At 36.0% G+C, this 25,677-nt stretch overlaps 1 protein-coding gene across 1 annotated transcript in view; it reads left to right on the forward strand.

The window, feature by feature from the left end:
• Positions 1-25,677, forward strand: part of CDC42BPA (CDC42 binding protein kinase alpha) — a 345,595-nt gene that overhangs the window by 84,417 nt on the left and 235,501 nt on the right. The window contains 1 exon segment of the mRNA XM_032632745.1: positions 23,149-23,232. Within this exon segment, the coding sequence (XP_032488636.1) occupies positions 23,149-23,232 (84 nt within the window).

Genomic DNA, 25,677 nt, shown 5'->3' on the forward strand with positions numbered 1-25,677 from the left:
CTCTGACCTGAATAAAATATAATAAATATCAGTCAGATAGCTAAAAATGACCCAAATGTTTGCACACTTACAAGCATAGATCGTAAGAGGAATTATAAAATAATTAGATATTAATGGAAATGCTGCACTTCAAAGTTTGTGAGATACTTAAAGTGAGATTTATAACTTATAATATATTTACCAGGAAGTAAGAAACTTTGGTAATTGGTATGGACTGAACTGTGTCTCCTTCCCCACGCCCTCAAAAAAAATGGATATACTGAAGTCCTATCCTCCAGTACTTCAAACTGTGACAGTAATTTGGAAATAGTGTCTTTACGGAGTTAAATGAAAATGAGGTCAGTAGGGTGGGCCCTAATCTAATATAATTGGTGTTTTATAAGAAGGGAAATTTGGACATAGGCATGGACAGAGGGAAGGTGATGTAAAGACATAGGGGAGAAGTTGTCCATCTCCAGCCAGAGAGAGAGGCCTGGAACAGAACCTTCCTTCACGACTCTCAGAAGGAACCAACCCTGCTGATACCTTGATCTTGGACTTAGAGTCTACAGAACTGTGAGAACAAATAAATTTCTGTTGTTTGAGCCACCCAGTCGGTGATACTTCAGTACAGCAGCCCTAGCAAACTAATACAGTAACTAATGAGACAAATATTAATTCAGAAGTTGGAAAAAGAGCTACAGAGTAAACAAAAAGGAAGGAAATAATAAGGCCAGAAATCTCTTAGAGAGTAGATATTATCAAAACCCAAAATTAGTTCTTTAAAAAAGTTAATATATTTAAAAATAGTTGGGTATGTGATTTGTTCATTTTCAGAAAAAGCATAAATTTAATATACATCTGTTAAGAAATAATAAAAGAGAATGTCTTTAATTTGATGAAGGATATGTGCCCAGAAACCTAAAGCAAACATTAATGGAAAAACTTTACATGCATTCCATTTAAGATCAGGAATAAGGTAAAGATGGTTAACAGTGTTTTTTATGTTACTGGAGTTCCTGGCCAGTGCATTAAGAAAATAAATAGAAATGAGTTAATGGGATTGGAAGAGAAGAGATAAATCCGTAAATGTTTAGAGATCACCTATATAAAAATCTGTCGGGGAAATAGACAAACTATATGTGTTAATAAGATAATTTAGTATTTCTTAAATAAAAGATTGTTTTCTGAAAATCAGAATTCCTTTGTACTCAAAATAATTAGCTGGAAGAGATGATATAAGATACCATTCACAATAATAAAAGAAAATCAAGTTTCTAGAATTTAATCTGACAAGTAATGCACAAGATCTACATGGAGAAAATTCTAAAACTCTTATTAAAATGTATGACAAGAAGACCTGAAAAACAGATATACCATGTTCAAATATGAAAAAAAATATTTCTGAAGATGTCAATTCTCCCTAAATTAATCTATAAGTTTTGTGGAATGCCAATAAAAATTCAGTGGAATATTTTGAGAAATTTGACATACTAAACAATTTGCATAAAACTTCTGATTCTAACGCACTTGTTTATATCATACCAAATCTTCTGCTAAAAACAACTAGAAAACCTTGATTAAAATATAAATTCATCTATTTGAAGGCATAAGAGCTATGAAATCATTAAGGACTCAAGGGACTAAGAGTCACAGAAATAGGTTTTTTGAGAGGTGAACCCCCAGCATTCAGCTTTACCTTTCTCTTGGAGGCAGTTGTCTAGAGGCAGAGAAGTTAAAGAGAACTTTCAGAAATCTCACAGGTAAGGGAAACTAAAATTGGAGTTCAGTTCTCAATAAAAAGGAGGGCTCTGTTAAATATCTCAGGTAGTTAATTGGAACTCCTGAAAGTCTACACCATTTGGTGTAAGGACAAATGGAAATAGGCCAGCCCTCACAAAACTCAACTCAATTCTAATCAAATCAACCCCAGATTGGATTAAGGTAATCAGTGTAGTAGAAATGAAACATACAGTGATTTAAATTAAAACTTGATAGGTTTCACAGCAAACTGAAGAGAAGATTGGTGAACTGGAAAATAGGTCAGTAGGAAATATCTAGGTTGAAGCATGGAGAGGAAAAGAAATGGAAGGAAAGTTTAAAAATAAGTTAGGATTCATATTAGACATAGTAAAAAAATTAACATGTATATATTTATATTTCCAGAGGGAGATAAAAGAGAGAAAATGGGACAAAAACAACATTTGAAGAGAATGATGGCAGAGAATTTTTCAGAGCTAACTAAAAACATAAATCCATACATAGATTCAAGAATTCTGTTGACGCCATGACAGGATAAATACATCTAGGCATATAATACATCCAGCCACATAATTGTAAAACTTCTGAAAACCATAGATAAAGATACAGTTTTAATAGTAGAGGAAAGGGACATGTAACTTCCAATAAGCAATGAGAAGACAATTCACCTTTCAACAGAAATGATGGAAGTTGAAGATAATAGAAAATGGCATCTTAAAACTGCCGAAAGAAGGAAACTTGTCATCTATGATTCTATACCCAGCGAATATTTTTTAAAAATGAAGGCAAAAGAATGAAGTTGGATTTTACCTCACACCATATAAAAAATTAACTCAAAACAGATCATAAACTTAAATGTAAGAGCTAAAACTGTGATACTCGTAGAAGGAAACATAGATGTAAACTTTTTTGACCTTGGTTTGGGCAGTAGTTTCTTAAATATATCACAATCACCAAATCACAAGCACCAAAGAAAAAAGATAAATTAAGTTTCATCAAAATTAAAAACTTTTGTGCTTCCAAATAACACTGTCAAGAAATTGAAGAGACATTTCACAGAATGGGAGAAAATATTTGCAAGTTGTATATCTGATAAGGGTCTATTGTCCTGAAATATATAAAGAATATTTATAACTCAACAATAAAAACACAAATAACCTAACTAAAACATTGACGACTGATTTCAATAGAAATTTCTCCAAATAAGATATATAAATAACCAATAAGCACATGAAAAGGTGCTCAACATCATTAGTCTTTAGGGAAATACAAGTCAAAATGACAATGAGATACCACTTCTCCCCCCACTAAAGTGAATATAATTAAAAGACAGTAATAAGTGTTTGCAAGAATGTAGAAAGATTGGAACTCTTGTGCATTGCTGGTGGAAATGTAAAATGGTACAACTGCTTTGACAAACAACCATTCAGTTCAGCAATTCTATTCCTAGATACATGCCCCAAAGAATTGAAAACACATGTAAATACAAAACCTTGTACATGAACTCTCATAGCAGGCCTTAGTCATATTACGCGAAGGAAACAGTCCAAATGCCCATCAAGTGATGAATGGATAAACAATTGTGGTATGTCCTTATAATGAGATATATATATTTTTTAACATCTTTATTGGGGTATAATTGCTTTACAATGGTGTGTTAGTTTCTGCTTTATAACAAAGTGAATCAGTTATACATATACATATGTTCCCATATCTCTTCCCTCTTGTGTCTCCCTCCCTCCCACCCTCCCTATCCCACCCCTCTAGGTGGTCACAAAGCACGAGCTGATCTCCCTGTGTTATGTGGCTGCTTCCTACTAGCTATCTGTTTTAACGTTTGGTAGTGTATATATGTCAGTGCTACTCTCTCACTTTGTCCACAGCTTACCCCTTCCCCCCTCCTCATGTCCTCAAGTCCATTCTCTACGTCTGCGTCCTTATTCCCGTCCTGCCCCTAGTTTCTTCAGAACCATTTTTTTTCTTTAGATTCCATATATATGTGTTAACATATGGTATTTGTTTTTCTCTTTCTGACTTACTTCACTCCGTATGACAGTCTCTAGGTCCATCCACCTCACTACAAATAACTCAATTTCCTTTCTTTTTATGGCTGAGTAATATTCCATTGTATATACGTGCCACATCTTCTTTATCCATTCATCTGTCGATGGACACTTAGGTTGCTTCTGTGTCCTGGCTATTGTAAATAGAGCTGCAATGAGCATTGTGGTACATGACTCTTTTTGAATTATGGTTTTCTCAGGGTATATGCCAGCTTTGTTTTTTTCAAGATTGTTTTGGGTGTTCTAGATCCTTTGTTGTTCCATACAAATCTTAGAATTATTTGTTCCGGTTCTGTGAAATATGCCATTGGAATTTTGATAGGGATTACATTGAATCTGTAGATTGCTTTGGGTAGTATGGACATTTTAACAATACTAATTCTTACAGTCCATGAGCACTGAATAGCTTTTTATTTATTAGTATCTTCTTCAGTTTCTTTCATCAGTGTCTTATAGTTTTTAGTGTACAGGTCTTTCACCTCCTTGGGTTAAATTTATTCCTAGGTATTCTTTGATGCAGTGGTAAATGGGATTGTTTTCTTAATTTTTCTTTCTGAGAGTTCTCTATTAGTGTATAGGAAATGCCATGGATTTTTGTGTATATGACTTTGTATCCTGCGACTTAGCTTAATTCATTTATTAGTTTTTTGATGGGAGTCTTTAGGGTTTTCTATATATAGGGTTTTCTATATATATATTTGCACTTCTGCAAATAGTGCCAGTTTCACTTCTTTGCAATTTTGAGTCCTTTTATTTCTTTTTCTTGTCTGATTGCTGTGGCTAGGATGCCAATGTTGTGTTGAATAGAAATGGTGAGAGTGGGCATCCTTGTCTTGTTCCTGTTAGAGGAAAAGCTTTCATCTTTTCACCGTTGAATTGTATGATGTGGGGTTTGTCATATGTTGCCTTTATTATGTTGAGGTACATTCCCGCTGTGCATACTTGTTGAGAATTTTTATCATAAATGGATGTTGAGTAATATCAAATGCTTTTTCTGCATTTATTGAGATGATTATATGATTTTTATCCTTTATTTTGTTAATGTGGCATGTCACATTGTTTGATTTGCAGATGGTGAACCATCCTTGCATTCCTGGCATAAATCCCACTTCTTCATGGTGTATGATCCTTTAATGTATTGTTGAATTCAGTTTGCTAATATTTTATTGAGAATTTTACTTCTGTGTTAATCATAGATATTGGCCTGTAATTTTTTTTCCTTCCTCCCTCCCTCCCTCTCTTTCTTTCTCTTTCTCTCCCTCCCTTCCTCACTCCCTCCCAACCTCCCTCCCTCCTTCCATCCCTTCCTTCCTTCCTTCCTTCCTGTCCTTGTCTGGTTCTGTATCAGGGTAATGCTGGCTTCATTAAAAGTGTTTGGAAGCATTCCCTCCTCTTCAGTTTTTTGGAAGAGTTTTAGAAAAATAGGCATTAACTGTTCTTTGAACATTTGGAATAATTCACCAGTCAGTTGATTTAGTTCTGTATATTTGTTTATTGGGAGGTTTTTGATTAATGATTCAGTTTTGTTACTAGTGATCAGTCTAGTCAGATTTTCTTTTTAAAATTTTCAGTCTTGGTAGATTGTATATTTCTGGAAAATTTATCTCTTTCTTCTAGGTTGTCAGTTTATTGGTGTATATGTGTTCCTAATGTTCTCTTATGATCCTTTGTATTTCTGTGGTATAGTTTTAACTTACCTCTTTCATTTCTGATTTTATGTTTTTGAGCCCTCTTTTTTCCTTGGTTAGTCTAGCTAGAGGCTTATTGATTTTTTTTTTTTTTTAATCTTCTCAAAGAACCAGCTCTTGGTTTCATTGAGCTCTTCTATTGGTTTTTTTAATCTCAGTTTTATTTATTCATTTTCTTATATTTAGTATTTCCTTCCTTCTACTAATTTTGGGCTTTGTTTGTTCTGTTTTTTTTTCCCCTAGTTCCTTTAGGTGTAAAACTAGATTATTTGAGATTTTTTTTTAATGTCTTGAGACAGGCCTGTATTGCTATGAACTTCCCTCTTATGACTGCTTTTGCTTCATCCCATAGATTTTGGTACATTTTATTTGTGTTTTCATTTGTCCCTAGGTATTTTTTGATTTCTCCTTTGATTTCTTCAATGACCCATTGGCTGTTCAGTAGCAATTTGTTTAATCTCCATGTTCTTATGGTGTTTTTTTTTTTTCAGTTTCGTCTTGTAATTGATGTCTAGTTTCATACCATTGTGGTCAGAAAAGATACTTGATATGATTTCAATTTTTTTTGAATTTATTGATACTTGTTTTGTGGCTTAACATGTGATCTATGCATGTGAGAGAGAATGTTACATGTACACCTGAGGAGAATGTGTATTCTGCTGCTTTTGGATGGTGTGTTCTCTATATATCTATTAACTCCACCTGATATAATGTGTCATTTAAGACCAGTGTTTCCTCACTGAATTTTCTGTCTAGATGATATGTCCATTGCTGTAAGTGGGGTGTTAAAGTCCCCTACTATTATTGTATTGCTTTCACTTTCTCCCCCTTAGGTCCGTTAGTATTTGCTTTATATATTTTTCATGCTCCTATGTTGGGTGCATATATATCTATAAATGTTATGTCTTCTTGGTGGATTGAACCCTTTATCATTGTGTAGTGCCCTTGTCTTTTATAAGTCTTTGTTTTAAAGTCTATTTTGTCTGATATGAATATAGCTACACCACCTCTTTCCATTTCCATTTGCATGGAATATATTTTTCTATCCCTTCACATACAGTCTGTGTGTATTCTTACTTTGAATTGAGTCTCTCGTAGGCAGCATGTAGATGGATCTTTTTATCCATTCAGCCACTGTGTACAATTTTTGATTTGTGAATTTAGTCCATTTACATTTAAATTAATTATTGATTGGTATTTACCTACTGCCATTTTTGTTAGTGGTTTTTCTGGCTGTTTTTGTAGCTCCTCTCTGTTCTTTCTTCTTCTCTTTCTCTGTTGTTTGCTGGCTTTTTTTTGTGTTATATTTAGATTCCTTTCTCTTTTTCTTTTGTATGTTTACTATAAGTTTGTGTGTGTGTGTGTGTGTGTGTGTGGTTACTGTGAGGTTCACATACAGCATCTTAAGTATACAGTAATCTTTTTTAAGTTGATAGTAACTTTTTCAAAAGTTTTAAATTATTACTCCTCTGTCATCTTTTATATTTTTGATAACACCTTTTCCATGTTTTAATATTATGCTTTCCTTAACTAATTATTGTATTTTTAATTTTACTATTTTGTCTTTTAACCTTCATACTTGCTTTGTAAGTGATTTATCCACTACCTTTACTATATGTTTACCTTTTCTCTTTTGTATGTTTTCTTATTATTAATTAGTGTCTTTTATTTTCAGCTTACAGAAGTCACTTTAGCATTTCTTGTATGGCTGATGTAGTGGTGATGAGCTCCACTCTTGCTGAGGATAACCTTGATGGCTAGAGAATTCTTGATTGGAATTTTTTTTTTTTTCCTTTTAGCACTTGAATAAGTCATGCTACTGCCTGTGGCCTGTAAAATTTCTGCTGAAAAATCTGCTTATAGCTTCTTGGGGTTTCCCTTGTATGTAATAGGTTGTTTTTTTCTTTATACTTTTAAGATTCTCTCTTTACCCTTAAATTTTATCATTTTAATTATAATGTGTGTCACTGTGGTTCTCTTTGGGTTCATCTTATTTGGAACTCTCTGGGTTTCCTCAACTTGTATGTCTGCTTCCTTCCCCAGATAGGAGAAGTTTTTCAGCCATTATTTCTTTTCTTTTTTTTAAAAGTTATTTATTGTATTTATTTTTTGGCTGTGTTGGGTCTTCGTTGCTGTGTGCGGGCTTTCTCTAGTTGTGTCGAGTGGGGGCTACTCTTCGTTGTGGTGCGCGGGCTTCTCTTGTTGCAGAGCATGGGCTCTAGGCGCGCGGGCTTCGGTAGTCGTGGCAGGCAGGCTCAGTAGTTGTGGCTTGCGGGCTTAGTTGCTCCACGGCATGTGGGATCTTCCCGGACCAGGGATCGAACCCGTGTCCCCTGCATTGGCAGGCGGATTCTTGACCACTGCACCACCAGGGAAGCCCCAGCCATTATTTCTTAAAATAATTGTTCTGGCCCTTTCTTTCTCTCTTCTCCTCTGGGACCCCTATAATACAAATGTTATTCACCTTGATGTTGTTCCAGAGGTCCCTTAAGGTATCTTCAATTTTTTAAATTCTTTTTTCATTTTGCTGTTCTGTCTGGGTGATTTCCATTGCTTTGTCTCAGCTCACTGATTCATTCTTCTACTTCATCCAGTCTGATTTTGAAACCCCTCAAGTATTTTTTCCGTTCAGTTATAACTTCTGTTTGGTGCTTTCTTATATTTTCTATCTCCTTGTTTTTGGTTTGTTTTTGGGTTTTTTTTGGCTGCATGGTTTGTGGGGATTTTAGTTCCCTGACCAGGGATTGAACCCCGGCCTTGGCAGTAAAAGTACCAAGTCCTAACCACTGGACTGCCAGGGAATTCCCTCTATCTCTTTGTTGATGTCCTCATTGTGTTCTTTCTTCTCCTGAGTTCAGTGAGCCATCTTTATAGCATTACTTCTAACTGTTGTGTAAGTTGCTTATCTCTGTTTCATTAAGGCCTTTCTCCTGGAGATATGTTTTGTTCTTTAGTTTGGAACATATTTTTTTTGCCTCATTTGCCTATGTTTGTCTTCACGTATTGGGCGAAACAGCTACTCTTCCAATTTCGAAAAGAGTGGTCTTGTGTAGGAGATGACCCATGAAGCCCAGAAGTGCCATTTCCCCTGGCTATCAGTGCTAGGCACTCAAGGGATGGCACTCGTGTGGGGTGCATGCACCTGATGGCTGTGGCAGAGCTGTGGCTGCTCTGCAGGGAGGGCAGGGTGTGTTACACTTGCCTGGCTCAGCTGCTGCATAGGGTGGGCTGGGTGCAGGGTGCTCGTCCAGCCCCATTGTAGTGTGGCTGGTGTATGTGGTAAGTGGGGGTTTAGGGTGTTCACCTGACCAGGTTGTGGCATGGCATAGGTAGAGCATCCCTCCTGGTGCTAACAGGCTAGAGGGAGGACACCAAAAATGTCATTCATCAGCTCTGTCATAAGCAAGTTAGAATGTTATTGCAAAGCTTGCCAGTGCTTCTGTCCCCAGAGAATGTTCCAGCTGGCTCATGTCTCTCTGGCAGCTACTTTAAGATTAGTAAGTGGGTCTCCCTTGCTTATGGTGTAGGTGCTTTCCAACCATTCCTTTTGCACTGGATCTCAGGGTGAGTGGGTCTGTATGTGACCCCTTTAATAGTGGCTACTCCCTTCCTTTTGGTTCTGTGGTTCTCCTGGATTTAATTCCCATTTATTTGCTAAATCAGATGTTTTGGGGGTTCACCTTTCCTGTGCCAGACCCAAGGGTTGGGGTACCTCATGTAGTGCTCAATACCTTCACTCCTTGAGGAAGAGTTCTATATTTTTGGAATCCTTGCTAACTGTGGGTAACTGCTCCTGGGCTGGTGTCCCAAGTAAAACCATGTCTCTGCCTCTCCTACCCCTCTCCATGTGTCTCTTTTATCTTTTGTTGCCAAGGTGTTGTTCATCTAGTTCTCAGGTCCTTTTCAGAGGAAAACGTCTCCTTATGTAGCTGCACATTTGTTGTGTTAATGGGAGGAGGTGAGTTCAGGGTCTTCCTATGCTGCCATCTTTAACTTCTCCCAGAAGTTTACTTGATATTAGTGGTTTGTTGTAACAGATATGACTCAGGAACAGCCAAATGGAAGAGATGTATAGGGTAAGGTATGGAAGGAGAGGTATGGAGCTTCCATGCCCTTTCTGAGTGTGCCACTGTTCCAGCACCTTGATGTGTTCCGCAACCTGGAAGCTCCCAGAAGCCCTTCAATTAGGGGTTTTGTATGGAGATTTCATTACATAGGCATTATTGATGAAATTGTTGGCCATTAACAACTCAATCTCTAGCCCCTCTCCCCTTCTCTGCATGTTGGGGGTGGGGCTGAAAGTCACAAGATTCTAATAATGGAGTAGTGTTTCAGGCAACCATCCCCCGACACTGAACTATCTACCACCACCACTCATCTCCTTAACACACGAAAGAATATTATAACTCCACAAATTCAAAGGGTTTTTAGGAACTGTGTGCCAGGATCTAGGGACAAAGGCAAAATATTTATTTTTATTATACTACATCCATTATAACTTTGTGTTGTCTAATTGACAGATTTTATGTATATAGAGCAAAAATGGAAAGAACTAAAAGGATAGACATATCAATTTCATAGTAGGAAATTTTAGCACACTGTTTTCATAGCTGATAGAAGTAGACAAAAATCAGTAAGGAATAAAAGATGTGAACAACAATTAACAGACAACTTTAATTGACATAGTACACTATGTTTAACAGCTGACGAACACATGGAACATTTACCATTTATTAGTATATCAAGATGCAGTAGATTTTTTTGTATATGGACCTTGTATCCTGTGACCATTTTAATCCATTTATTAGTCTTAGGAGATATTTTTTACATGTATGGCTTCCTGTTAGATTATCTATGTTGTGTGCTGTCTGGTCTTTATTTCCTGTTTCTACCTGCTTTACAGTTAGCAACATGAAAATTCAGTCTCCAGAGTTTGGCAGAAACCTTCATGGTGAAAGCCAGCTATTCTTGCTTGTTATTTACTATTCTTAGATGCACTTAGTTTTGATGCTATACCAGTTTCTTTCATCCTAGTTCTGAAATATGTTTAAAAGGTGATTTTAATAGTTTTTCATATTTACTATGTTTAGAAAGCTCATTCAAAGTATCTAACCTTACATACCACCAAAAATAGAAGTGTTTATTTTCTATATGAATTTTAGACTCAACTTGTCTACTTAAAAAAAGTGTTATTTTCATTGGGATAATGTTAAATTTACAGATTAATTAAAAGAGAATTGATACCCAGTCTTCTTTGGAATTACATTATGATTTATAATTTTTGACAGGCAGTTTCCTAAACTTTTGGCTCATTTACTGGGTATTTTTTCTTCTGTTGCTGTTGTTGGGATAGTTTACTACCATTATATTCTGATTTTTTTTCTTGGAAAATATGAAAGCTATTATTTTATGTATACTAGTTCTTTAATATTACTTCAGTTACCAGCTACCTTACCAAAGTACCTTGTGGTTTCTGATAGTTTCCTTTTCATTTATTATTTTATTCCTTTCAAAGTATACAATTATATCTTCTGGCAAAAATTCAAACATTTGGAATATACACTGACAGTTTCTTTATGAGCTCTCTTTAGTCTTTGAGTTTATTAATTTTGAGCTTTAACTCCCTATGTCATTGTTCTTATCTGTGCCTTAATTTTCTTCTGTAATGTAATTTGGGCTATGCTTTCTCCATTCTTGTCTCTATCTAATCCCATTTTATTCATCCTAGATTTCAGGAATTCTTTAAAATATCTGATTCGTTGATGTTATTCTTCTTATTTTCCAGTGTTGTAATTTTATTCCTTTGAACAACATATATTTTCTGTAATTTCATGAGATTGAGAGTGAGAGAGAAGTAAATTAGTGTGCCTCGTTTACCATCTCAAAACCATCTTTAAATACTGACAAAAAGAAAACATCAACAAAAGTCAGTGTACCTGGCTCTTGGTGATTCAGTAATTTTATATTTCTTGACTGGTCTGCACAGCTGAGGTTCTTTATACTACTTAAGTGTTTCCATCCCTTGAGAATCCCAATCTTCCCTGTTCTGTGTCTACGTACATGAATGTCTCTAGTCCCTGTACTCTAGAATCCTGGATGTTTTAGATACTTTTTATTTCTGGGCTATAAGACGTTGCATCCATGTAAGGACATAAGGTTCCAGTTACTCTGTTCTCTTTGCCTGTGGGTTTTTAACCAGTATGTTGGAGCCAGATCAGGTTCAGTGTTATCAGGATCCCCTGTTAAAAAAGGTTAAGACATAAACTTGGAGCCAAGCTGGAGACTTCCCACTACCTTCCCTCAAATGTAAACCTTTGTTCCCCACTTTGGATCTCAAAATTGACAAAAATTATGTATATCCAGCTAGCTGAATTGTTTCCAGTCAGCCTTAGAAACTCATTTGCTAGTGGAACAGAGTCATATTAAGATATGGGCTTCTAGGCTGATTGCTAGAGGACAAGTCTTGAGTCTTAATCCACTTGTTAATCGTGGACAGAAGTGAAGGTGAATTACTCACCTTTGTTTTTCAACACTTGTGTCTTGAGTCTAATAGAGAGAGTAGAACGTATCTTGCTTTAAAGATAGACTATTTTTATTCACTCCAAATTTGAACTCTAGGAATAAAAAAGCAAGCAGGATAAGTTTTACAGCAATGGGAAGTAGAGCAGAGTGAATTTGCCCAGGCACTCACCTTTTATTGATACAGTTCCTGCAGATACTTTGAAATGACTCATGCGTTATATTTAAGGCCAATATTAATGGATATTGTGTTTTCAGAGAAAGTGGAGGTCATCCCAGCCTAACAAAATATATTTTGTTATTACTGTTGCTTCTTTAAAATCATTACATATTTGCAAATGAGTGAAAGAATTGATGGCAGAATGCAGTCAGTGAAAGAACTGAATGGGAAAATGAAATCAGTAGATTAATGAGTTTATAAAAATGGGAGTGAAGATGTAAGATACTTTTATCTTTTTAATGGGGAAGATGAGAACCTTGTACAACTTCTTCTTAGCACTTATACTTTTAACTTTTAAATTCCTTATTTCTGTGTTTAATGTTTGTCTTCACCAATAGACTCTTAGTGAAGGCAAGGACTGAGTTTCTTTATTCATTATACTCAGTACTTAGCACAATACTTTTAAATATAATAATTTTCCTTATTGGAGATTAAAAACAGAAAAATGAAGTTCTTTTTTTCTTTTATGCTTCTCTATTTGGACTAATGAAAAAAATACTTATTAACCATATACTGTAATCCAAACATGTTCCATACCCTTGATTAGGGTCACAGTCTAATCTACAAGAGGGAAAGGTACACAGCATTGAGATCTACTTCTGTAATTTTGGGAGCATTTCTTTCCAATTTTATTTCTATTCATAGGTAATAAAATTGGGATAGTTTTATAAACATTGATATCTAACCAGCTTTTCTAACCAAATATTTTAAGTCTTTTTCCCATATGTTGAAACATTTCTTTTAAACCTGATTTCTAATGGCTCTGTAGAAGTCCATTATGTGGAAGCTCTGTAATTTATTTAACAATAATGTTAAGCTGGAATGTATGCTCCATGAATATAGGAATTTTTCCCCTGTCAGTTCACTGCAATTCCCCAGCACCTACAACAGTGTCTAGTACATAGTAGGTGCTTATACATAAAAAATGAATGAAATATTTAGGTTGTTCTATTTTTTCTATATTAGAAATAATGCTCTCCAAAGCATTTTTGTACAAAATGCTTTCACTGTATTTCAGATGCTTTTCTAAATAATTACTTCTAGAAGAAACTTCTAGAAGAAGACCTTGCTGGTTGAAAGGATATGGACAAACTTACATGATTTCAGAGTTGTTTTCTCTATGAAATAATGTTATCTGTGGCTTTTTTTTCACACTTAGTTTTATAAATTTTCTATAATAGTTATATTCTAAAAGAATCAAACTAGTTATTTTATTCTTTTAAATGAGTTTCTTTTATTCAGGGAGCAGTTAGTAATCTTGTGCCTGGAATATAGGGGTTTTGTTGGTGGTGGTGAAAGATGAGGATTGAAAGTTTTCTTGGGCAGATGCAGTGAATGATTTGGTATGCTATTCCAAGGAACGTTATTTCATAGGAATGGGAGTCCTATCAAATGTTAATAAGCAAGAGTAGTGATAGAATCAGAATGATAAGAAAGATCATACTGATAGTGTAGAGGAAGGATTGGGTAGAGAAGAGACCAGAGGGAGGGAGATCCTGGATTTCTCACTCTCTAGCCTCCACGTCATTCAATTAATCATTGATTTTTTTTTTTATCCTAAGTATTTCTTGAATTTCTTCTTCTCTTCCTTAGGTAAGTCCTCAATATCTTTCACCTCAGCTACTGCTGTAACCTTCTCATTTGTTTCCCTGCCTCAGAACCATTCTCCACAGAGCTATTAAAGTGATGTAGCTACAACCAAGTATGAAGAATGGTTCCCTATTATCTACATTTTAAGGTTCTAGTTGATTAGCCTGGCATACAAACTCTTCCATTATTTGGATCCTTCACTTTCATTTCTAGCTATTTCCTGCTGTGAAGAAAACCTTTCCTAAGAAAGAAAACTGCTTATTATCCCTGATTGTCTTCACCCCTGTCCCCCGCACAGAGAGCACTTGCTTCTGTGCCTCGCTCACGCTGCCCCCATTTCCCCAAATACTCCCTCTCTCCAGTCAGAACCCCCTTGGTCCCCTTTTTCTGGGGCTCACTGTGTAAGACTCATATGTCAGTAACCTCTTCCAAGAAATGTTAACATATATATTCACAGATTACATGCCTCCCTCCTTTCTCCTGCCTTTTTGGCTTAGGAATCTCTCTTCTGTGCTTTTTATAGGACCTTGTTTTTACCTTTTTCTTTCATGTTGTACTATAATTATCTGTTTAGTTATGTTTCCCACACTGGACTGTGAGATTTTTGAGAGGCAAGGGCTCTTTTATTTCTTTGTATTCTCAGCAGTTAGCATATAGTAAGGTGGTCAAAAAGGAACCTATTATCATTTTTCAGATGAAATAATGAGGGCTTGAAGCAGGCCAGTGGGCAAGAAGGATGGGTGGGATAGACAGATCGTTAAAGAAGTCACTTTGGATGTCAGTGATAAGTTAAAGGTAGAAATCATGGATGATTGGGGTATGCAACCTGAGTAAATGAGTTTAACGTGCAGGTTTTTGACTTGTTAAATTTGAAATATTTGCTGAACATTCTAGAGAGAAGACTAATAGGTAACTAGAAGTATGGGTCTACCTATTAGGAGATAAGGATTTAGGAGTCATCAGCATAGAGATATTAATTAGGGCATATGGAATAGATAATACAGGTCAGGAAGGAGAGGAGATATAAAAAATGTGGAGTAGGGATCCTTGGGGAAAATCATTTAATAGGTTACAGAAAAAAGAAAAAGTAGGGTAGTATACTGATTGTCAGTGATGTCCAATAGTGAAGAGAGGTTGAAACAGATGAGAGTTGAGAACAATATATTTTATTTGGAATTTGGAAGGTCATAATTGATCTTTGAGAGAGTAATTTCAGTCCAGTAGAGGGAAATAGCAACTAGATTGAAATAGGTGATTGAAGAAGGCTGAGAAACGAATGATGAACAAGTGGAAAAAGCAAGCATATAGTACTCTTTGCTTTATGGAGAAATGATACCTTGTGGAAAAAGGGATGTGATATCACTTTCTGAGGGGAAGGTAGGATGGCAATAAAGTTTTTGTTTTGTGTTTTGTTTTTGGATGGGAGATGGTCATGGAAAAGTTTATCAATTGGTGTTCAGGAGCCATAAGAAAGAAGGCTTGAAGTCCAGAAATAAATCTTTAATGGAACAAGGGAAAGAAGAAAAGGAAGGGGGAGAGCCTGGCGTTAAGATCTCAGATGATACTGTTATCCTTGCAAGTGGTGGGGACACTTCTTGCTTGGCTCAAAAGGAAAAGAAGTAAGGAGAAGTAGAAATTAGAAACATTTAAAGGTGGTATGAGGGAATGTGAAGGATCTATTTTCTGTGAAGTAGGCTACCAGGTCATTAATTGCAGGGTAAGATTTGGATAGGTCAGGGATAGGATAGATGGTGGTAGCAGGGTGGCACAGGTCATTTTAGAAGATTGGTAAAGGACAAAGGATTAATGGTGAGGCTGCAGATAGATTTAGGGCTCAGTTGAGATTGAACTATGGAAAAAATAAAGCAATAATTTAAATACTTAAATAATATGTATATTTGTTTATATATTTTTTTCCATAAAAGGGACTGAAGGAAAGGACAGGGCCCTGGAGAATTGCTTACAGTTACTCAGTAGGATTAAGTGAGGCAGATAGTTAAGGACAGTGATATTTGCTCTATAGTCCTAATGCTTGGAAGAATTGAAGAATGGGTGCAGGGTCGGGAGTGGGCTGCTGCAGACAGCAGTCTGGCTGTCAGTAGACTAAGTCCTGCCTGGTCATAGGCCATTGTGATCCAGAGTCAATTCAGAGTGTTTAATGCATGACTGATAATATTTGAGATTTAGTATGAGAAGGTGCCTTCCTTCCTTTTCCTTTCTCTTCTCCTTTCTTCCTTCCTTTCTCTCTCGCTCTCTCTTTCTTTCCCTCTCTTTCTTTCTTCCTTCCTTCCTTCCTTCCTTCCTTTTTTTCTTTCTTTCCTCTCTCCCTCCCTTCTCTCCTTCCCTCCTCTCTCCCTCTCTCCTTTCTCTGTATGTATATCAATTAAAGTATGTAAAATAAAAGCAACAAATAGATTGTAGATAGTTTACTCTATTTTAAGACAGTGAATTTTGTACAGAAAAGTAGTATTGGCTGGTTTATGAGTTCTTACTGTTAGTTATTCATTCCTGGTTAAAATATCTCTGGTGGCCTTACATACCCTGTAGTAGTTATCAACTAATAGATTTCAAAATGCAGACAACCCTAAAGAGAATTTTTTTTCCTCCAAAGTATTTTGTCTTCTGTCAGGAATTTGTCATTAGGTATTATATAGACCCAGTGGATAGGTTCATCTCTGGCATGGATATCTGACAGAAACAGCATTTCTCTCAATTATGCTTTTTCTTTAAAAAAAAAAAAAAAAAAAACTCTGAAAATGAAAGCATAATTTATGTACCTCCTACAAGAAATGCGTAAATTATGGGAAATAATAAAGGAGCAAGATATAATTGAAAATCAACAGCTCTATGAGTTAAGAACCTACTCTCTACGACTCAATTGTTATCAGTTACTGCTTAACTTAACGCTGGGTTTTCCTTTTTGCTTTCAGGAAACCTTTAACTTACGCCCTGGGTGTTGCCTGTCCACAGTTTCCTGGTGGCTCACCGCTTCTGCCTGCTCCAGCCTTGCTCCGGCAGCTTCAAGGCTTCTGGGCTTCAGAGCTTGTTGTGAAAGCTTGCTGCTTTGGCCTGCTACCCCTGCTTCAGGTGTCAAAAGCTTTTAATTAGCTTGCTTCCTCTAATTACCGTAACTAGGCCCTAATGTATCTGCATAACCTAGTCTTAGGGTCTGAAAGGAGAATTATATTTAGCTGTTCATTCTTCCTTAAAAACTCTGTACCCTGGCTCTCCTGGGATTCAAGGGAGAGTGAAAGACGTTTGAAGTTACATTGCATGATTCACCTTTGAAGCCTCTGTATATGGGCTAGTCTTCAGTCCATAGGGGCACACTGGCATGGGCGTACTATATTTTTATAGCCAGCGTCTGCTCTAATTGGTCAATGCCCATGCTGTACCAATTTCTAAATATTTTGACTATCACTACTATATATATAAATTGCAACTCTGTAGAGAGGATACCTCTAGCCGGTTTAGTGAACTCTTTGTAGTGTTTTTAGTTTGCTTGTTAAAGAGACTCAGTATTTTTTTAATTAAATATTTTGAATACAGACTGATCACTAACAGAACAGTTTATAAAAAACAAATACAGTGATTTCCATTCATATTAACAGTGATCACCATTAACATGACAATAGGAATCAAGACTATAGGCATGATGAATGGGAAGATCTCTTCAAAAACCTGGAGAACTATTCAGTACTCATAGCGGTAAATAACTCTAGCTCTGTAATCAGGTCGTGAGGACTGTAGAACCTACTTTAGAGTGGTGTAGGGATTGATTCTGGCAGTATATGTATTGTGCTCAGCCCAGTGCCAGTCACAGTAAGCTTTCGATAAATGAGTTGTTTTTGTTATTATTATTAATAGGTGATGGTAGACATTATACAGCAGAGATAAAAAGGAGACAAAGACATGGAGCAATAAATAATGAACAGTAACAATACACGAAAGATAATAAAAGCTAAGTTGTGAAGCTGAGACCTTAAAAGCCATACATAATTGTTAAGAGAGCAACATGAGCTGGAATAATCTGGTACACACTTAGACCTTAAGATACAGAATTGTATCTCTTTTATCATAATGCCTTATTTTTATTTGAGTTTCAGTATCAATAGTAGTGTACTTGAAGCTGAGCGTATTGATGCCTTTCAGCTTCTATGTAGATACACTCATATAGATTACAAATCACTCGTTATTTATTCAGTAAATATTTATTGCGTACCTATTGATTCCCAAGCACTGGGCACATACTAGTGAACAAATGAGAAAAAAATAATACCTACCCACATAGAGCTTATGTTCTAGTGAGTGAGGCAAACAGTAAGCAAAATACATAAATAGAATATACAGTTTGTTAAGTAAAAAGAGCTAAGGGGAAAAGGAAGCAAAGAAATGGGTTAGAAAGTGTGAAAGGGCAGAATGACATTTTAGGGAGGGATTGAGAAAGCAAACCATGTAGCTATAGCGGGGAAAGACCATTTGAGACCTACGGAGTAATAAGTGCAAAAACACTAAGTTGAGATTGAACAAGGTGATCAGTATATTTGGAGGAGAGCGATCTAGGAGGAGAGTAATATGAGATCTGGGAGACCACGATATGTTGGACCACGCTACTTATAAGTTATAGCAAGGACTTTTTTACATGGAGAGAGGTCAGAAACTGAAGTTTTGGAGCAGAGTGTCATGATCTGAGCTAGTTTAAACAGAATCACTGTGGCTGATGTTTTGAGAACAGATTTTGGGCTGTGAGAGCAGAAGCAGAGAGGCTAGGCAGGATAGTCCAGGCGAGAAATAATGGTAGATGGGAATGGTATGGACTAGTGGAGGAGGTATGGCAAATTCTGGATATATTGAATGTAGACTAGATTTGTAGAACTGCATGCCAGCTGCTTCTTGGATATTGAAATTCTATTTAATATAGTATGATTCATTCCTAAGTTATATGTTGTATCTATAAGTGATGATCCTTAAATCGTGTTTAAGAACTCATTCATTTACATTTGTCACCTACTGATTTTTCTGTAGCATTTGCAGTTTTCTAACATCGTAGTGCTTTTAATATGCTATCTTTAAAGACAGCTCTATATTTGGTGTTTTTTAAAAACATGTCTTTGTTCTATAGTAAATTTATAATCTTCCCGTCCATACTAAGTGTACTGTTCATTCTGATCAAATTATATGAGAAAGGACATTTTAACGTCCTACCCTCTTATATGTCAGTTAGCTGTGGTTCTTGAAAATCTAGAACCTGAAGTTAGATTTCTAGGATAATCCTCTCCTCCTCCTCCTTCTTCTTCTTCTTCTTCTCCTCCTCCTCCTCCCCCTCCTCCCCCTCCCCTTCTCCCCCTCTCCTCCCCCTCCCCCTCCTCCTCCCTTCCCCCTCCTCCTCCCCCTCCCCCCTTCTCCTCCCCCTTCTCCTTCTCCTCCCCCTCCCCCTTCTCCTCCTCCTTCTTCTTCTTTACTGAAATGAACGTGAAAATGATCTGTAGTGTTAAAGGAGAAAAGCAAGATCAGTTTTTATTTTATCACTTCATCAACTTCATATTCTTGTCTCATCATGTCATCAATTTGATAATTTAAGAATATTTTCTGAACTGCCTTTTAAAAAAATTGAAGTATAGCTGATTTACAATGTTGTGTTGGTTTCTGGTGTACAGCAAAGTGATACAGACACATATTTTTCATATTCTTTTCCATTATGGTTTATTACAGGATATTGAATGCAGTTCCCTGTGCTATACAGTAGGACCTTGTTGTTTATTTTATATATAGTAGTTTGTATCTGCTAATCCCAAACTCCTAATTTGTCCCTCCCTCACCCCGTTTTGCCTTTGGTAACCATAAGTTTGTGTTCTGTGTGAACTGACATTTTTATTTCACCACATCCCACTGCATTCCAGAAGAGTTTTTAGGGAGCTCATTGAAACTGTTGTAAGATAGCTTTGAGAATGTTTTTCACCCTGCAGCAGCATGGCATTCCTGATTATCACATAGATGTGTAGTATGGGTCTCGTTTTGGCCATTATCAGCCACACTATAAATACCTCAGTAATTAGTGGTCATTTCATGATCAGGATGAGGTATGGTATTCCATACTATCCCATCCCATGCTTCAAGTTTTATATGTTCTGTCCAGAAAATGTAGAAAGGGCAATAGAAATAATATCCCTTAGAAATACCTGATTTTTAAAATGTTTTGATGCCTTTCTCAGAATAAATATGGCATAGAAATATATAGCTATATACTTTATATATAAAAAAATTAATTTTAGTGTACAAATTTAAATAAACTTCGTTTAAACCATATATTGTGAACTTTTCCCTATTAAATAGTATTCTTTAACAACATTTTCAAGAATATTAATAATTTTCTATTGTTTGTGATATGTTCAGTCACTTTCCACCTTTCAGAATATTTAAGTTATTTACCATATTTTTACTGTTGGAAACTACGTGTGGCTTAGTTTTTATTTGTATATATATATGTTCATTTGAGGATATTTCTAACTATATTTCTATGTTGATGTATGTGTCATGGGTATGAATTTATAAAGTTGGAAGTTGAAGAGATCAAAGCTTATTTCCTAGTTACAGAAATGGAAGAAATTAGGATGTTTAACGTCTACCACATATTAGTGATAGAGTAAACAACAGTTGAGAGATTGGGCTATAATGTGCTTAGTGCAATGCTTGACACATAATAATAGCTATTGCTTATTGAACACCTATTAAGTGCCAGACCCTGTTTTAAATGTTTTATACTTGTGTATAGCCCGAGTCTGGCTGTAGAGTCCACGCTATCACCACTACCCTGCACAGCCACAATAAGTGCTAGCTCAGGGTTTGAGTGTTCAGTAAGTGCTAACTTATTTCTACTGCACAGCTCTATAATCCAGAGGTGGTTTTGGTTCCAATAGTATTTGGATTTTAGAAAGATAATTTAATACATATACTCTATTTTATATAACAGTCCTGTTGGGGTTTTGAGCAGAACCTCATAAGCAAATGCGTTGGTGTTTCTGCAGTGAAGCATGTTTATCTTTACACTGAGATTAAAAAGAAAACAAAACTCCCCCAAAACTATGCTTAGCCTGATGTCAGTATATGTTGCCAAATGAATTTTGAAAACCCTTTGGCTTTTAGAATTGCAGGTAAGGGATTGTGGACCTTCGTAAAACTCTTAGAAGAGTAACTGGCATTTAGAACACACTCTGTATGTGTTGGTGAATACTGCTACTACTATACTGGTTATCATCAGATACTTATATACTCATGTGCATAGAAAATTCGTGAATCACACAGTGCTGGGAGGAGTTCTTTTCACACCACATGACCTGAGAAGGGCAAATCTAAGTGTTGGAGTCTTTCAGCCATTCTTCTCTAAATCAGAATAAGAGAGGGCTTGAGTGATAGCTGTCCTCATCTCTTCCCTGTCTTAAATGTAGGCATGTCTAGCTCTATGCTCCTATCCTTCCATCTGTTTGTGCTCCCAATTGTGCAGCATATGATTTGGGTCTACAGAATAATGAAACTTGCGTTTTCAGACTTTCAGAGATCCTAGTGAAAAAATGTTTCAAGTTTTTCCTTGCTCCTTATCACAGCACTCCCCCACCCCGCCTTTTTTGTGGTGAGAACATTTAGATCTACTTTTCTAGCAACTTACAAGTATATAATACAATACTGTTAACTATAGTCACCATACTGTACATTAGACCCCCAGAACTTACTCATCTCTCATCTTATAACAGGAAATTTGTACCCTTTGACCAACATCTCCCCGTTTCCTTCAACTCCCAGCCCCTTCACCACCTTTCTAGAATTAGAATTCTAGAAATAGAATTTTCTGTTTCTGTGAGTTCACCTTTTTCAGATTTCCCATAGAAGTGAGATCATACAGTTTTTGTCCTTCTGTTTCTGGCTTATTTCACTTAGCATAATATCCTCTAGGTTCACCCATGTTGTCACAAAAGCAAGCTTTCCTTCTTTTTTATGGCTGAATAATATTCCATTTTCTTTATCCATTCATCTCTCATTGGGTATTTAGGTTGTTTCTATATCTTGTACAGCCCCTTTTCTTTAAACATGAACCAACTGATCCATCATTTCTGCAGATATGACCAGATATGACTAAAGACTAAAGTGACTGCATATGAATTTGAGATATTTCTTCTTCCTTCCCACCATTTTAATTGATGAGAAACTGTAATCACAGTCATTAGTATAACCATTTATGACAATTACCAAGATGTATTCTAGTTTAGATAATATTATAGTATTATACACTGATTTTAATTATATAGTCATATTATTGTTATTGCACAGTGATCCAAAAATAAATGTATTAAATGCCCCTGATATGTACATTTGCTATTAAGATTTTAAAAATTTTGGACTTGAGTTTAAACCTATTCTCTATGCTTAGAACTATCCTTTTGAACTGTTTGTAGATATGTTGTATATAGTTTGTTTTCTCCTTCAGCACATCAGAGTAGTATTTGTCTTCCCCCTACTCCACCCACCCCCAGTAAAGGCTGGAAACAGCCTTTGTCTCCTCTTAATGTAGTTCAGTCTCTGCTCTATAACATCCCAAGTGAGCTGCAAGGGCCCTTTGAGATTATCTAGTCAAACTGAGGGAGAGAAGTAGAAACAGAAATGTAATCAGTTTGTTGAGAGTGAAAATAGGGGATTACTTATTTGTAAGTCTTTTAATCCATAACTAAAATACAAAATACAGAAATATCTGTTCCTTTTTGTGTCGGAAAGGTATGTGTGAAGTCTGCAATTTGTAGAGATGTTAGCCTTAATTGATCTTTAGGTTGTGTGTGTGTGTGTGTGTGTGTGTGTGCGTGCGTGCACGTTGGGGGTTGTGGCATAGTGTGTAAGAATATGTGGCGTGTCAGTTTATGGCATACTGTTTGATCCCCATGAAACATGTTTGTTTTGGCAGCTGGCTTTCCCTGTAGCATCGTGTTGGAATTTGGCATGCAGTGTTTAAGCTCTAGTTATTTCATTTGGTACATTTTGGTCAATTTCTTAGTGATAGTAGATATTGAGTTTAAATTCCAGAGCAGAAAACTTGAAAGCGAGAATATAATATACGATCACCAACCGACACCATGTTCAAAAACACAGTTGTTTGTTTGGCACATGTTCACTAATGTAACTTTTTCAACTGACAATATTATTTGATTTAGGATCTTAGAATTTGAACTGCATGGAAATCTGATAATTTTGGTATTTATTTTTTTTTACAGAGAGGAAAAAGGAAAATGGATGACTGAAAAAAGTATTATTTGTCACATTTTAAAAGTTGTATTTCCTTTCCTAGGTTGCTGTAGTGAAACTAAAAAATGCAGATAAAGTATTTGCCATGAAAATATTGAATAAATGGGAAATGCTGAAAAGAGCTGAGGTAAGATTCTAATTATTGGAATATTTAAATAATATTTTAGAAATATTTTTAGAGAAAAATAAAATTATTGAGAGCCCATAGGTCTTTAAGTATCATTTAGTAACCTTTTATCTACGATGGCATTATTTTTTAAAGCCTAAGAGACAAATTCAGTAATTCACAATTATGTTATAGTTATGATGAATGTTACATTTGTGACGCGATTTTAATATTATCTGAAAACCAAATGGAAACCCTTTGAATGTCAGGCTTAGACACTTATGTTAAAAGGTTGTGTGGAAACCAGTTTCTTTTATAGGAAGAAATTTTGTAGTGATTGATATCCAATTTGATATAACTTGTTTATATTATTTATCTGTATTCTGCAGGAATTTTGAATATGGCCTGTAAGAATTCTGTTTATTGCTGACTATGCAGTTACATTTATGTTTTGTTTCATATTATTAAAAATGGGAGTAAAATCTGCTGTTGCAAAAGTTGTCAGCATTTTAATCTTGGTGCTAGATTTTGAGGGAAAGACTGACTGGAATGATGTTAAAAATATCTAATAGCCGATATGTATGTCAAACCTGACATTACACGTAAATTTGGGAAGTGGTTCTGGAGGTCTCCTGCTGCTCTGGGTTATAGTGAGTTGCTCAGTGAGGTAGGGCATTCAGGGGCCTCAGGGAAGCAGAACTTACCGGTGTGGAAGTATTTTAACTTGCAGAAGGATTATACTGCTCAGTAGGCTGAGTGTTAGCCTCTAGAGGGTAGTAAGATTCATAAGAGGATAACGAGAAATTAGCCCTTAGAAATCTTTCTGTATATACCAGTACTTGTAGCAACCTGAAAAAACAGCAAATACATAGGGAAAAGCAAAAATGGTTCCCATGATGATAGATACATACTGTGGTAGTGAAAGTAAATACTTCGATATTTCTTTCTTTTAGAAAATTGGAAGAAATAACGAAACACAAAGAAGAAACTAATAATCACTTGTATTCCATCACTTAGAATTAATAACATTTTGGGCAAGTTTTGCTTTCAGTCTTTTTTTTTCTATTTGCCTAATGAAAAAAAACTGCACACATGAAATTACAGATATATTCTTTGTAAAACAAATAATAGCACATTACAGATAAAGCTAAGGTACTCTTTGACTATACCCCGCCCAAGTCCAGCCCCTCTCTGCCTCCCAGAGGTAATTACAGAGGTAATAAAATCATGTTTAAAAGAGTATCTGGAAAGTTTTATGTCACTCTCTGACATATGTGCCAGTGCCCGTTATGTTCAATAACTTCAATATTTACTTTTGTATTTCCATAAAACTGAATTGCCTTAGTGTCACTGGTCATATTTTTCCAGGTAATAAACACTGAGATTGAGTTTAGTTTGCAGTCTGTTTATTAGGGGGTGCCTTTGAAATTGACATTGACAGACGGGAAAGGAGGTGAAATACGATTGTCAGGGAGAAGTCAAGCTGCCCCTTCAGCCTCTGTTGATCCAACAGGGATCCGTGGAGCAGAAATGGTCCTTCAGAGTTGTCCTGCCTTGGGCCAAATGGTCGACCTTTATGCACTTGCCTCAGTTACTCATTGGATACGGGCTCCCTTCAGAAGGACATGGCCTTGGACTAGTAGGCTTTCGCTGGCTGAGACAAAGCCTGGAGGGGCTGACAGCATTGCCAGCAGTTGGAGCAATACGTCTTATTATTAAAAATTAGTAAAGAATTATGTTCAAATTGTTTTGCAGAACTCATAATTGTAGTGGGTTAGTGTTCCAGGGTTAGAACTTTTAAAAAATTTAATTAAAGTTTGTACTTACTTTTTATGATGTTGGATATGTTGGGGAAGAAATTTTTTTTTTAACATCTTTTTTTTTTAACATCTTTATTGGGGTATAATTGCTTTACAATGGTGTGTTAGTTTCTGCTTTATAACAAAGTGAATTAGTTATACATATACATATGTCCCCATATCTCTTTCCTCTTGCATCTCCCTCCCTCCCACCCTCCCTATCCCACCCTTCTACGTGGTCACAAAGCACCGAGCTGATCTCCCTGTGCTATGCAGCTGCTTCCCACTAGCTATCTATTTTACGTTTGGTAGTGTATATATGTTGGGGAAGAATTTTGAAAAGAAAGAGTAACTGGTTTAACTTTCATTACTCACTGGAGGAAGTGGCAAAATTGAAGATAAAACAGGAATAATTAAAAATTAAATATTATTTTGTTGAATTAAAAATCATTAATATGTTCTGTTTCTGGGGCAAGATGGAATAGATGTGCTTCTTCCTATCTTTCCCATTAAGTACAGCTAAAGACCATGGATGTTACATATAAAACAGATATACAAAGACTTTGAAAGGCAGAGAGAATGTGGAAAAACTAGGGGCCTTGGGACCCAAGGAATGTCACTCATTCCGTGAGGTCAGTATTATTCTGATGGAATAACCAGATAAGGA

The sequence above is a fragment of the Phocoena sinus genome, chromosome 1, assembly GCF_008692025.1.
Source record: "Phocoena sinus isolate mPhoSin1 chromosome 1, mPhoSin1.pri, whole genome shotgun sequence".
Taxonomy (NCBI): Eukaryota; Metazoa; Chordata; class Mammalia; order Artiodactyla; family Phocoenidae; genus Phocoena; species Phocoena sinus.